General features: G+C 50.4%; 2 protein-coding genes across 2 annotated transcripts in view; one reads left to right on the top strand and one right to left on the bottom strand.

Annotated features, from left to right (window-relative positions):
• Positions 1–13,039, bottom strand: part of LOC131207497 (uncharacterized) — a 140,855-nt gene that overhangs the window by 31,675 nt on the left and 96,141 nt on the right. The window lies entirely within an intron of this gene.
• Positions 138–11,600, top strand: LOC131210207 (parkin coregulated gene protein). The gene is made up of 4 exons (XM_058203418.1): positions 138–421; positions 503–584; positions 7,101–7,212; positions 11,365–11,600. Exons 1-4 carry the CDS (start codon positions 138–140, stop codon positions 11,598–11,600), a joined length of 714 nt encoding a protein of 237 aa, XP_058059401.1.

Genomic DNA, 13,039 nt, shown 5'->3' with positions numbered 1-13,039 from the left:
GTTTTCAGGCGGAAAATCGTAAGTGCCCCTCAATTGTTGGTGAACACATTGGTGCAGCAGCAAAAAAAAGGAAAACTCCCCACGAAAAAAAAAAACTGAAGGTTGAATATTCCCGCGGAAAACACCGTGCGCCAATTATGCCCTGCTGGTGTGAGCCGCGAATGTGCCCCGGAATTCGGCGCCGAGTTCCGGCGTTCGGTGTGCAGGCGCTGCAGCAGTGCACCTGGGTGCCGCCGCCGTGTCGCATTCCGATATTCTGCATCCGGGGGCCACGAATTTCGCGCTTCCGCCGGTTCCTGCTGCGCGGTGACGTTCCGATATCGCGCGAATGGAGCGAACGGGGCTTAAAACACTTTGTCAAGTGGCACATCGCGCCGGAACTGCTGGATTACCGGCGCTATTTGCCACTGTTTTTCGACGGGTACGTGCCTCGTCGAATCGCTGACATTGTCGCGCGGATTCCGTGCTTTACCGTGTTTTCGGTCCGTTCGTTTGATTCCAGGTTGTGCGAGGCCCAGTTTCCGTACAGCGCCCTGGCACGGCACGGTGTCGGCGATCTACTGGCGGCAGGAACCGAAAGACAAGTAAGTTGGTCCTGTGAAAATTAATCGATGTATTAAATAGTTTTTAGTCGGGCCAGCGAATGGCGTAACGGACACTTAACACTTTCTTGCTGCGAAGTGGTAACAAAGGTTCTAATGAAGTATTTATAAGTTCTCCGGTTCGTACCGTAAGTCAACAAGTAAGGGAGCTACTCCTCAGACAGACGCTCGACTTGAATTCTTCATTTGTAACTAGTTCAAGGGTCTGTTCAAGGGGATTGTTGATGGATAATAATGTTTTCAGCAGATCAACACAAGTGTTTTGCATGCTGTTTTGCTTTTATCCGACTCAATTTTGGCCTCGTTTCGCTGTAAACATAACATTGAGGATTTCAACTGTAACCACATGTGCAGTCGCTACTTGTAGTTGTGTACGTAAAGGTGGAGAATAGAAGAAGAACGAGAACACAACAATTATGGATCGTAAGCTTAAGCTTAAGCTCGATTAGTTCCAGTTTCTGTATCATGTCCTACAGTCTATACATTGGCATTCGTAGAACTTATTTCGTGATAACATGCTTTCCTTGAATGAATCTTATAATGAAATTCTATCATCCATCCAAGTCCTTATCTTGTAAACTCCTATAATCCTATAAGCGTTGCTTTAAACTACAAATGATTTCAGCGATGGCACACGCCCGCAGGCTTCGATGCTGATTAGGTTAACATATTTTCGAAAGCGAAAACAACTAATTTGTTACAAAATTACCATCATTGGTTCATGCATTCCACGATGTAATAAATGGTATAAATGTAAATAAGGGCACCTGAGATGGTATAACGGTACAACGATTCAGCACAGTGCTCGTACCTTGACCGTACTCGATACTTTAGATTTAATTGAAACCTGCCCGGGACCAGTACGGACCCTCTTTGGCCGGGTGCCTAATTCGCCGTACAACAGACGTCCATCGCCGTGTCGCATTGTTCCCAGCCTGTCGGACTGTTGGCTTTTTATTAAAACACAAGAACCCCGTTGTGTGCCGACACACCACCGCCAACTGTTGCACCGCGCGAGACCGTGTGGGGCCGCGTCATAAAATGAACCGTAGCGAGGAGGCTACTAACATTTTTTGCGCGACTTCCGGTTCGAATCATTCATTGGGCACTTTCCTTTCGCCATCATCCCGGCCTCGGCTCCGACCTGGCAGCAACAGGAGCGTCCACCGGACCCGCGGGTGGAAGAATAATGAAGTGGGCCAACCAACCCACCAACCCGCCGAGTGCCAAATTGCATTTGTTCCCAGCGGCCCACGAGAGGGTAGTGTGCCCGGTGAATGGACGGATGGACGATGCATCTCGAACTGGCCCACTCGGGCGGTTGCTAGTGCATTGCTCGCGCCATTAGCGAGACGAAATGGACGAGACTTCACTTTGCCGGCGGCAGATGGCGCCACCACACGGGACGGGGCCGCTGACAGACGGTAATGCAATCTGTCTGCGTGTCGCGTGGAATCACACGCCGGATGAAGAACCATCCCCAGCGGTGGCCACCGGAAAGGACAATGCTACTCGCGCGAACCATCCTTGAGGGCTCGCCGATGGGGTTTTCCGTCAAACGCCAACGCCACGCGCGTTGGGGATGCATCCTCGTACACGGTTTCCTGGCGAACTATGGCGCTTCCTGCCCGTCGTACGCGCCAGCGTTTCAACAAACGCCGACGGACAAACGGGCGAGATTTATTGCAACATTTTTGGAGTCTCGTATCCTCGTGCAGGCGGGTTGTGAGCCCTGGGATTAGCGAGTAGGCGGCCCGCTGGCAACGGAACCGACCAGAAAAAAAAAATCCAGAGAGCGAAACTCGAACGTGTCACTCGGGCTCCGGGAAGCACCGTCTAGCACCGGGAACGGACATCCATTATGCCGCGCGGAACTCGTTCGGGGAGTTTGGGAAACCAGGATCGCTCGCTGGCCATCGTCCACCGCAGTGCTGCTGCGATGCCAAAAAGGCCGTGGGGCAGAAAAGCGCTGACTAGCTCCGGTCCGGTATGTAAGCTGGCGTTGGGCCGACCTTGGCGGTCTCCGTCGGGAAGCGCCTTATGTACGCCTTAGGCTGCAGTTTTCTGCTCGACCAACTGACCAGCAGTCGGTAAAGCATACGACCGGAAGGTAGCTGTTCGGATCGAAAATGAAGTAAGAAAATAATAACACGGTACTCCACCACATCGCGGAGTGTCCCACGGCCACAGAAGATTGTGTCCTATTTGCTGGCCTCATTTTCTGTACATTGCTCCTGGGTAACGGGGTGTGCGATAACCTGATGCGATAGAAACATCGCGCCGGGCTGACCATACGACACCATAGCCTACCCCTCCGGGGACAGGACTCCTTTGCAGAAATCTCACCAACCTCAGGGCCACGCTGGGTTCGGCGTCATAAATAATCGTTAAATTAATTTGGGGACTTCGGGACCGTCGTGGTCAGGGCGCGGAGACATTCGCACGGGGCAATCTGGGATGAGCTATGGTATTGAGTGTCCCTGTGCTAGTTAAGTTCGTGTCTTCTTTCCATGCCCAAAGTCCTGTGAAGAAGTACGACGCAGGAGAGCCAAACTCTTCGATAAGACACTGACTGACGGTGGTGACTCTTACAATTCGACATGAAAAGCATTCGAAATCCAACCGAAAATGGCAGCTCGTTCATCTTTGCCGACGAGCTTTCCGCATCAGCCTAGGACTTTCGCACATGACGCGAGCGGAGAAGTTTCAATCACCACACTAAGCCCCTGGCGGAAGCTGCGATTTGCGTTTGCGGGCCCGGCACCCTGGTGCGCAAAGGGACCCTCAGCGGCAGGCAAAGTTCGCCACCCACTTTACACTGCCACCCTGAAATGATTTCTCAACGCGATTTCTCTTTCTCGGTGTTGGGGTCCCGGGACAAGGTGAATCCATACGCCGCCGGCAACGAAGACGTATGGAACCGTGAAAAACAAACGGAATAAGAAATTAGACCAAACTTTGCCAACAACGTTGGCGTGCGGGCGGGTGCGATCGCGGGCACGGGCCCTTCGGTCTGTCTGTGTAACTGTCAATGGCGGTGCTCAAGGATTATGCTCTCCGGTAACAAAAAGTCGCAATCTTCGATTCGGCGAAAACTTTGCGCACCGTCAATGCCCGCACGAACCGACCGACCGGAGATGGCACAGAGGCCAAGGTTTATTGCATCGGTCCCGCATGTTTCCCTCCCACACTCCCCACACCCCGCGGGGTCAGAGCGGGGCCCCCAAAGTTTTGCTCGGGAATGATAACAATATTCAAATATTGCCCCGATTTACATACAAATTCATCATAATGAGAGTTAAGAAATTGCAAAATTTGTCCCACTTTGACTTTTGCGAGTCCCGCCGCGTGACTGCCGACTTCTTGGTGACTTCTAGAAAGTTACAGTCGAACCATCGGGGTGGGACCACGGGGTCCGCCACCTGTCCTACGCCGCGTGTTTTAGGGTATTGGTTGCTCCACGCCAATAGGTCGTAGGTTAAAGATAGACCGAGAGGCGATAACGACTGGACTGGCGCGGGGGGCTCGCGCGAAGATGCTCCGATGCTACGAATCGATGCTACGAAACAACACACAAACGGTGACGAACCGATTTTCGCGACCAACCAGCGCGAAGGCCTGGCCTGGACCGTGATGGTCGTGATTGCATAAACATAAATCATTTAATATTCAAATGAAGTTTTCTTTGCGCACCATGATACGCTTCCTTCGCTGTCGCCGACATTTCTGCCGACAAACAGAGGAGGTCTGTGGACGGCAGTTGCATGGGTGGCAGCCGGGCTTGGCTGCCACGGTTGCAAATATGAGTCACCGAAACGAAGATATCAACAAAGTGCTGGCGAGCCGAGGCATGAATTAATGATTCGACTGCATGCAAAAGCCTCGCGGCCGCCGGAGGTCCTTCCATATTCAGCCTTGTGCTTCGTGAAGAGCGGCCGTGACGATTCACACAGCCAAAGAGCTTCGGATGATCACAGCGCGAAGCAGTTCCACTTTAGTTATGCATATGAATCTGACCACCCGTGGGTGAATTAAAATAAAGCACCTACAGCGAGCAGATGCCAACACCGATCCGACCCGGCCAACGAAAGCTAACGAGACATACGAGAGGATATTCAAAAATTATTGTTGTACTTTTGGGGAGCATTTAAAGTTACGAAGCACGGACATGGAAGGAATACGAAGGGCGATCAAAAAGATTTGGGAAATTGGAATTTCCGCGGGCTACGTACATCCGATTTTCGTGAAAGGTGAAAAGTTCGGCCATTTTCAGTAATCAGTCAATTGCATATAGCTGTTTTACTGTGCGCGTTTCTTGGATCATCGGCGATTTTTGTCTACTCCAAAAAATGTATGACAAAGGATCTTTATCACATTTTGTGTGAAAAACAAAATGGAAAGCGCGGACGCATTCGATGGATGAATCCAAAAACGAAACCCAAAAGTAGTGAAAATTTTTGAACAGACAAAATAAACGAAGTTTAGAATCGTTGCTTGTGCGCGAATTTTTGGCCAAAACCTACAAAGTAATGATGCCACAGCCACCATATTGCCCAGATTTGGCACCCTGTAACTTTTTTCTGTTTTTTATACAGAAATTACCCCTTCGTAGTCAATTAGTTTTGGAGTACACAAAAATCGATGAAGAGTCAAAACACGCCCAAACAAAACAGCTGTCAAAAATTGTCTGATTACTCAAAATGGCCGAAATCGAAAATCGGATATACGTAGCCCGTGGAAATTCAAATGTCGCGAAATTTTTTGAACAGCCTCGTACGTTGGGTACTCCTTAAATCTGACTACCTTCAGCCCAGTCCATGTAGACTTGGCGAGACATTGAAGTGGTCAACTTAAAAAAATCAATTCGATGTTCTCCTTTTTAAATTAGTTTTATCTTATTTAAGCTAATAGAGATAGCCCCCCGTTGATAGAGTAGTCGGTAACGTGGCCTTGGATTGGATTCCCGAGACTCGAAACATTGTTTCTGCTGTAGAACAAGACCTCTCGGCGGTTATGAATAACTTTGAATAATAAGAAGAATAACTTTGTGTATTGGTGACTAAACAGGAACTAAACCTGGCTACTCATTTCGCTCGATTAGTCTCAATGGCCAATGTGGCCATGGATTTCCCTGCCCCGGAGGTGGCTCCAATATCGTCTCAACCATCTGAAAACCGATTCCTACGCGCGTGCTCTTCAACTCGATTGGTCCCCGCACGGTGACATCGTTGGCGTGAAATTATTGATCACAAGTTGACCACCTGGCCCAGCGCGGCGGCCAACGGCAGTGTCCTTAAAATTAATAAACTTGCGCAGCACAAGTTAACCATTTCGTCGCTAATGGGCGAAAGTTTGGGCCACTCTGCGCGTCCGCGTCGTGCTTTGGCAATGGCCTGCGAGCGAGCGACCGAATCGTTGGTGAACGTCGTGAGCCGAGCGTCCGACGGGAAGGATGGGTCGAAATTGGCAAATTAGATTGACTCCTTTCCGAACTCCAAACCACGGGTTTTTTGGTGTTTTTCATTACCGACCAGCCGCTTCCGTGCACTCAGGCTAATCCTTTTTGATAGGTCGAGCCCGCTACTCGGGTACTCGGGCTCCGTCGGGCGGACACTAATGACTTCCGAACAAGTGTCTTCGAGAGTTTAGTGCCCGCGGCCCGATTCGGGACACTCGGGAGAGACAGGGCTCTAGTGGCAAGTGCTTGATTTTTACGCTCGAAAAAATCCGACTCAATGATGGTAAATAATTTAATAAATTAATTTGATGAAGATTAGCGTGCTGCTGTCAGAGCAGCAGGAACAGCAGGCGGCGAGGGCATCTGGGCGGCGTGCCCTTAAGCGCTTAAGCAGATGTCGAGGATCACGGCCACGGGTGGGCGTTGTCCGTCACAATCAGGTGACTCCTACTCAGATTATGGTCGTTATCAGCACCATCGGGGAGCGCTTTGCGGTCAGGACTCGGCTCGGCTCGGCAGGACGCGTCCGATGCGAGCGTGTCCGGTTGGTGTCCGAACACACAGCTGGCCCGCCGGCGAAATGTGAAGGAATTAGGCGAAAAAATTAATTTACTTTCACAGCCATGGCCACGGTACGGTGGCCACCGACTACCGAGAGGCCTGTGCCTGTGGAGGAGAACCGTCCCCATGGACGAGCTTTGCGAAGCGAATCTGGTTGCATGGTTGACTGGAACATTGCTAGATGAGATGGGAATGATTTGGGGATACCACTGGCGCTCGACACCGACGGAGGACACCTTGTGTTCTGGGGTCCGCCACATCAGCCCGGACAGGACACGCCACGGTTACCAGATATCTAATGCTCAGCCACCGGAGGGTGCGCGCAGCAGAACACAACGCTTTTAATTGGAGCCGTTATTTCCAACCGATTTGCGATGTTATCATAATCTGTTGGATAGCCTCTCCGGTGCGCGTCATTCCGACCATCCGATCCGTACTGATGTACTTTTCGCCCAATTTTCTTTCTTTGCCGCTCACAGATACTGCGTACGGTGCCGATGCTGATACTGCCGATGCGAGAGGCTTTGAATACGAGAAATCCGGACATTATAATTGCGACATTAAGAGCGTTACAGCAGCTGCTGCGAGTCGGTAAGTAAGTGGGCAGGAAATTATCTCATCTTCTGCCGACGGCCAGCGGCCGACGGGAAGATATCGGGTTTTTCAGGCGCCGTTGTCGTCGTCAGCGCCGCCAGTGTCGCCCCGTCTTCTCTGGTTTACAGCGACGGACGGGCGCCTGATAACATGATACAACGCTGGTGATGATGATGACAGTAAAGCAGACGCCGACCAGAGCGGAGGATTTGTCCGACGACGACGACGACGAGGCTGAACGATGTACTTTCGCTGTAGAGTCTTGGGCTCGGGTTCTGCGGAACGAGCAGTAGGAGTTCACACAGGAGCGCTCGGTTGCGCTTCGGGGAACCTGGGACGTTACAATCTGACTCTGGGCGCACAGCGATTGCGATCATAATTGTTATGTTCTCGTCATGGATTAAGCAAAATGTCGCCCGGCCGGTGAATTGTTTAATCATTAAAATGGAACACAAAGTGGGGAATTTATGCATACTTCGCGGAGCCGATGGCATCGCGCCAACTGGTACACCTCATAAATGATTTTCGTGCAAAAGAAGCGTGGCAGCCGAGAGCCATACTACGAGCGTTTGGCTCTGGGAGATCCTGCGCCTGCGGTTTCCGTGGTTGGCGTTTGTGACGAAATTCACGCATTAAGAAGATTACGAATTGGTATGAGGAGTGCGGATTTCATAGATTTACGACGATTGCCTGTGAAGCCCTAAGATACGAGCAGGAGTTGCCATGATATACCAAAATATTGGCGAAACGAGCATTGTCGTCATTGTTTGATTCGCAACGGACAATCATTAAAACATCGCATATTTGGGCCGACGGCTGGTCCCACCTATGGTCCTTTCGAGCCCGGGGGATCCGCGTTGTTAAAGACGTTCGAAGCGACAAGAAAATTAAATTTTTAACGACTTCGGCTCCACTGTCCGTCGGTGGCGTCCCGCGAAGTTTAATGAATTCGGTTTAATGGAGAGTAAAAGCGAAATTAAAAAGAAAATATTGCAATAGAAGTCGCCATTACGCTAAGCCATTCGCCGCGGGAGGCCACACCTGTGCACAGCTCTGCTCGCTGCCACTGGTGATAGCGTTTTTATGACACCCGACACCTGTTGGGATTGTTTTTAATATCTCCAAAGCATCGACGACTGTGTCTGTGTAGCGGCACACGGTCGCCAAGTGGCCACTGTTCCGTCAACGCATTAGAGACAGTGACAGAGGAAGTGTGGGAGAGACACGGGGTGGCAGTGCAACTTTTCCCGAGCCCCGGACGGATGCTGGAGCATCCTGCAGCCTGACTACCCCTTCTAAACGCTCCCTCCCGCCTGGTGGGCAAATTTACACACGTGGCCCGGTGAAGAAAGTCATTCGCCGACGGTGGAAATTAAATTTTAATTTTCCATTAACGTTGAAACATGACCAACGACGACGTGGCGGCAACGGCTGGGCTGCCACCGGTGTTTATGATGGCTAATTGAAAATCTTCACCCACTTCACCGAAGGTGGCTGCAGCGCGGATTGTGATTGAATGCCACGTTGCAGTGAGGCTCCGCCATAACCGTTAGCGACCAACACACTGGCACTACTAATCCGCCAGATAAAGGTTCGTGCGTGATTAACATTAACTCCGAGGTCCGAGCGCACACTGTTTAACGATGGGTCGTTTATGCTTGGATGATGCTCTGGAGCTCTGCTATTAGCTTTTCAACGCGATCACGACTTCGCAGGATCGATAAAACTATAAAGTGGAAAAGTTTCGAGCAATTTTGAGCACTTTCCTTGGTATTGCCACTTGCCAGTTATTTTAACGGATTTTGAAATCGTGTGAAATTTTGCCAAGAGCTTTAATTAATACAAATAAGGGCCACGCAAACTCACAATTTTGAGGATTTTAATTTTGGTAATTCAGTGTTATTTTGCAACCAGTTGAACAAACATTGAAATTTTCTGCGAGCAGCACAATGTTAAGCAGCATAACTGTCTGCAAACGAAACAGTAGTAAAATGTGACGACTACGACCCCTTGGTGAATATCTTTGAGGTGAGTCATTATTCGCAAACATTGTTTACCATTGGATTGTTTGTTGGGATTGGATCTTGCAGCAGTTGTTTAAATGTTTGTGGAACTTTTCGGATGGTTTTGGAAAATAGTTTCCTCAAACAAAATTTTCTACATGATGTTAATGGTTGACGTTGCTAACAACGATGGATTGAACCTCATAAAGTTGATTAGATGTGTCTATATTAATTCGTATGTTGTGGTACAAATCCAGACAGACGTGCTTCTGGGACGACAACAGACGAGTGCGGGTGTCCCGCATGTTCGCAACCCATAAAAGAATCTACATACAAATATTCTGTTTTTGTTTCCATTCCGGCCCATTCCAATGGTCCAGGGTCCGGCTCGTAAAGCGAGCCGTTCCGTTGCTGCTGTAGCATTATGAGCAGTTGTACTGTGAAGAGCAACCAATTGTTGGCCATTTGGGAAATTTTTGCACCCTTCTGCCCGGTGCATGCTGGAGCCACACGCCGGGCGGTCTCTTGAATCAACATAATAGCCACCCCAGCCAGCATTGTTTTTCTTGCGCCAACCGATGCTAGAAGGCTCGAACCCACCAGAAAAGGGACTCGGGCCGAACACGATGCTGCCCCGCGGGCGGCCCACAAAGTACAGAACAACCACCACCGCCAGCCGCTTTCATGTAAACCGCAAAATTCTCATCGCGCCTTTTTGCTTTTTTTGTTTTCTTTCGATCGCCCGACGCTGCAAGCGGCCGCCATGGCCTGCAGTATTATTTTATGATTTTTATTGTAGCCATCATTATTTTACAACATTTTACGTGGCTGGCCGGGCGGTGCGGTGGTGCGAACTTTGTGAGGTTAAATTCCACCGGCGGCAGCGTACCGAGCGTCGTTCCGCTGCACGTGGCCGGAAGCAAGCACACGCAAGAAGAAACTTCACTTCCCACGGCGCACTGCTGCGGCGAGGTGACTCTTTCTCTTAGCTTCCGAAAGCGGACGGAAATGAGGCCGTTCGGTGCTCTTGTACTAACCCCTGCCAGAAATCAAATAGATAAAAACAAGCAAAATATGTGCGCAACAACGGCGCACCACCACGTGCCCGTGGTCATTCCCGGCCCTGCGCCCGGAAGTGCGGGAAGATTGTGCACACCATTCGTTTAAAAATGACTCTCCTTCGAGGAGCACCGAACCTGCGACTACGAGGAGCAAAAAAGGAACGACTCACAATATGTCGGCGCACACAAAAAAGACGTCAAATTGGATTCCAACGACAACGGCAAAAGGGCACAAAACCGGCACAGACCAAGCGAAGCGAACGAACCGGTCCTAGAGAATGGTACCAAAAAAAAACCGCACCACAGTTCCACATTACACACAGCCACACACATAGCCACGGGTGGGGCCGCAGCCGAAAGCGAGGGCATGATTTTCCATATGCAGAGAAAAATCGTTGACGTGGCGAAACGCTCCACGTCGAATGGTGATGTAGGGGACCGCAGGACCACGGCGCCGTATCCCGTACCAACATAACCGTTAATGTGTGCCCGGCCGGGGCGCAGCTTGCTGGGCGGAAAATGTGGTGTAAAATTGGCAGAACAAAAGCGCAATGAGTTGGCCGCCGCGGGCACTGGTCGTTGGTCAGTTTGTCGGGAAAGCCATGGCCATTGTGCTGTGCTGGGTTTGGTTTTTTGTGCCCGTCGCCGACGACGAAGCATAATACACGGGGGGGATTGGGGCGGTCCGTGGCGTTCCCTTCTTTACTGTTTCGGTGCTGGGATCGGGCTTTTGCGATCCGAAATGGTCGACGCAGAACCCGTTTGCTTCCATCTTCTGTTTTATCTCCCAAAACAAAAAAAACGAAAAACTTACAACGAAGCAGAACGAGAGGCGTGTGCATGTAATTTGTTGCAAGAGTTAAAAAATGGACTCAACCTCGGTGTTCGGTGTGGCACATGATGTTTGGCACCCGACCGTTGGCCGTCGGTGGCACGAGAATAAGGGCGAAAGGGCTCGCCTTTAGTATGTTACCATTTCAACACATTCCCATTGCCGTTTGAATCGTCGTGTACTACTACATCATAAGTTCTGCATCATGAAGACTAATGCGTCCTTTTGCGTTCCCTCGGCGATTCGGTGGCAGGACCTTCCATCGGACTGGCGCTGGTGCCCTACTATCGACAGCTGCTGCCGGTGCTGAATCTGTACAAGCACTGGACCGTCAACATCGGCGGATACATTGACTTCCAAGGTGGCCGTCGGTTAGGCGATGTGATTAACGCTACACTGGAGCTGCTGGAGCAATGCGGTGGACCCGACGCATACCTGAACATCAAGTACATGGTGCCGACATACGAGAGCTACGTACACAACAGATAGGAGAAAGGTCAGCGTGCCAGTCGCTCGATGAAGGTAAGTCCAATACGTCCACCGGTCAAGGGAAGAAAGACAGATTTTCTACTTTACTCTTTTAGACATCCGCTTAGCCCGAGCTGAAAGTCTGCAAAAGCTGCAAATCATCGCAAACCGTACTTCGAAGCTTTTAAAAGACTGTTTCTGATCCATTTCACATCGTGGACCGGCTCTCAAGTGGACGAACGTTTTAATGATTACGTTCTGGCCTAGCACGGGCAGGAGCAAGCAGAAACGCAAACACGGAAGAAACACATCTCAATCGGATCGCAAAACGGAGGCTTCGCAAACACACTAGCTTCGAGCTGCTCGCTTCGGTCAGTGTTGCAGTGAAATTCGGGTCGCCTCTCACAGACACGTCTGGCCATCGTCGTAGTGCGCTGTGTCGTGCATTATAAATCAGGACGCAAATTGGATGGAAAATGGTAAATCATCGTTTCTGCAAATTTTCTATCTTATTACCTCGTGGTGCTCCGTGTGCTGGGTTGTGCTACTTCGGGAGCCACTAACATGCCATCCAAATATTCGAACCGCTTTTCTTCGGTCGGCGGAGCTGCTGCTGGAGACCGAATTGGGTTCGTAAAATACAGAAGGACGCGGTCAAATGGGTGAGTGTAAATGTCGGAAATGAAGATTCATTTGCGTACGGTGTAAGCTGACCGGTTGCAGATTTTGCGCTTGAAAAATCGTCTACGGTATGTTTATCATTTCTCTTGACCCGGTCCACATACGGGGGGGGACTTAAGAATATGACGGAACGAACGAACCGCCTCTCGTGCCATAGTCGGAATACAGATAATCATTTCAAGCGTTCCTTGAAACTCTCTTTTAGGTGGATCTTTAATATACTTCGAACCCATGTATGACGCGCACTGCATGGGGAACGTGATCTTGACGGATGTTCCGTATATTAGATGCCCCGGAAAAGCGAATGGATTTACGTTCTTTAAGGTACCTTCACAAAGGCTTTGTGCGGTGTTGCCCTCTGCCCTTGGCAGACATTCTAGTTCGTACCTTCGACGCTACTATCCGAGAGGAGTTTTCTACCTTCCGCATCGTATGCCTTCTGCTGCCTTTCCGAGTACTCCCCGATGCGTCTCCCGGCATCGTGAGGTGCTAACGCACGTGGCCACGCGAAGGAACGATATTGCGCTAAACTGACATCCAATTCCCTTGCTGCAGCTTTGCAAAGCCACGCGCGCGTCCCCCGATCTTGGCCCACTTCCCGTGAGCCAGAAATATGCATCATTTGGTTGCGTTTCCTCGGAGGAAGACCGTTTATTCGCAATCGCGCCCGGGCCACGGCATTGAAACGACCTCCAATAAAATATGCATTGGCATTCATCGGTTTTGTCGCTCCATTTTTGGCCAACCGTTGCGGGGCGACCCCTTTGTTTCCGTTCCGT

This window comes from Anopheles bellator, chromosome 2 (genome assembly GCF_943735745.2).
Source record: "Anopheles bellator chromosome 2, idAnoBellAS_SP24_06.2, whole genome shotgun sequence".
NCBI classification, from domain to species: domain Eukaryota; kingdom Metazoa; phylum Arthropoda; class Insecta; order Diptera; family Culicidae; genus Anopheles; species Anopheles bellator.
The sequence above is the reverse complement of the archived record's forward strand: the minus strand, read 5'-3'. Positions and strand labels throughout refer to the sequence as shown.

What these genes read in the sequence shown, in the direction of transcription:
- LOC131210207 (XM_058203418.1), top strand. Translation starts at nt 138, where the DNA reads ATGCCCTGCTGGTGTGAGCCGCGAATGTGCCCCGGAATTCGGCGCCGA. An exon ending in TTGCCACTGTTTTTCGACGG is followed by an intron (nt 422 to 502) that starts GTACGTGCCTCG and finishes GTTTGATTCCAG; the next exon opens with GTTGTGCGAGGCCCAGTTTC. An exon ending in ACAGCAGCTGCTGCGAGTCG is followed by an intron (nt 7,213 to 11,364) that starts GTAAGTAAGTGG and finishes ATTCGGTGGCAG; the next exon opens with GACCTTCCATCGGACTGGCG.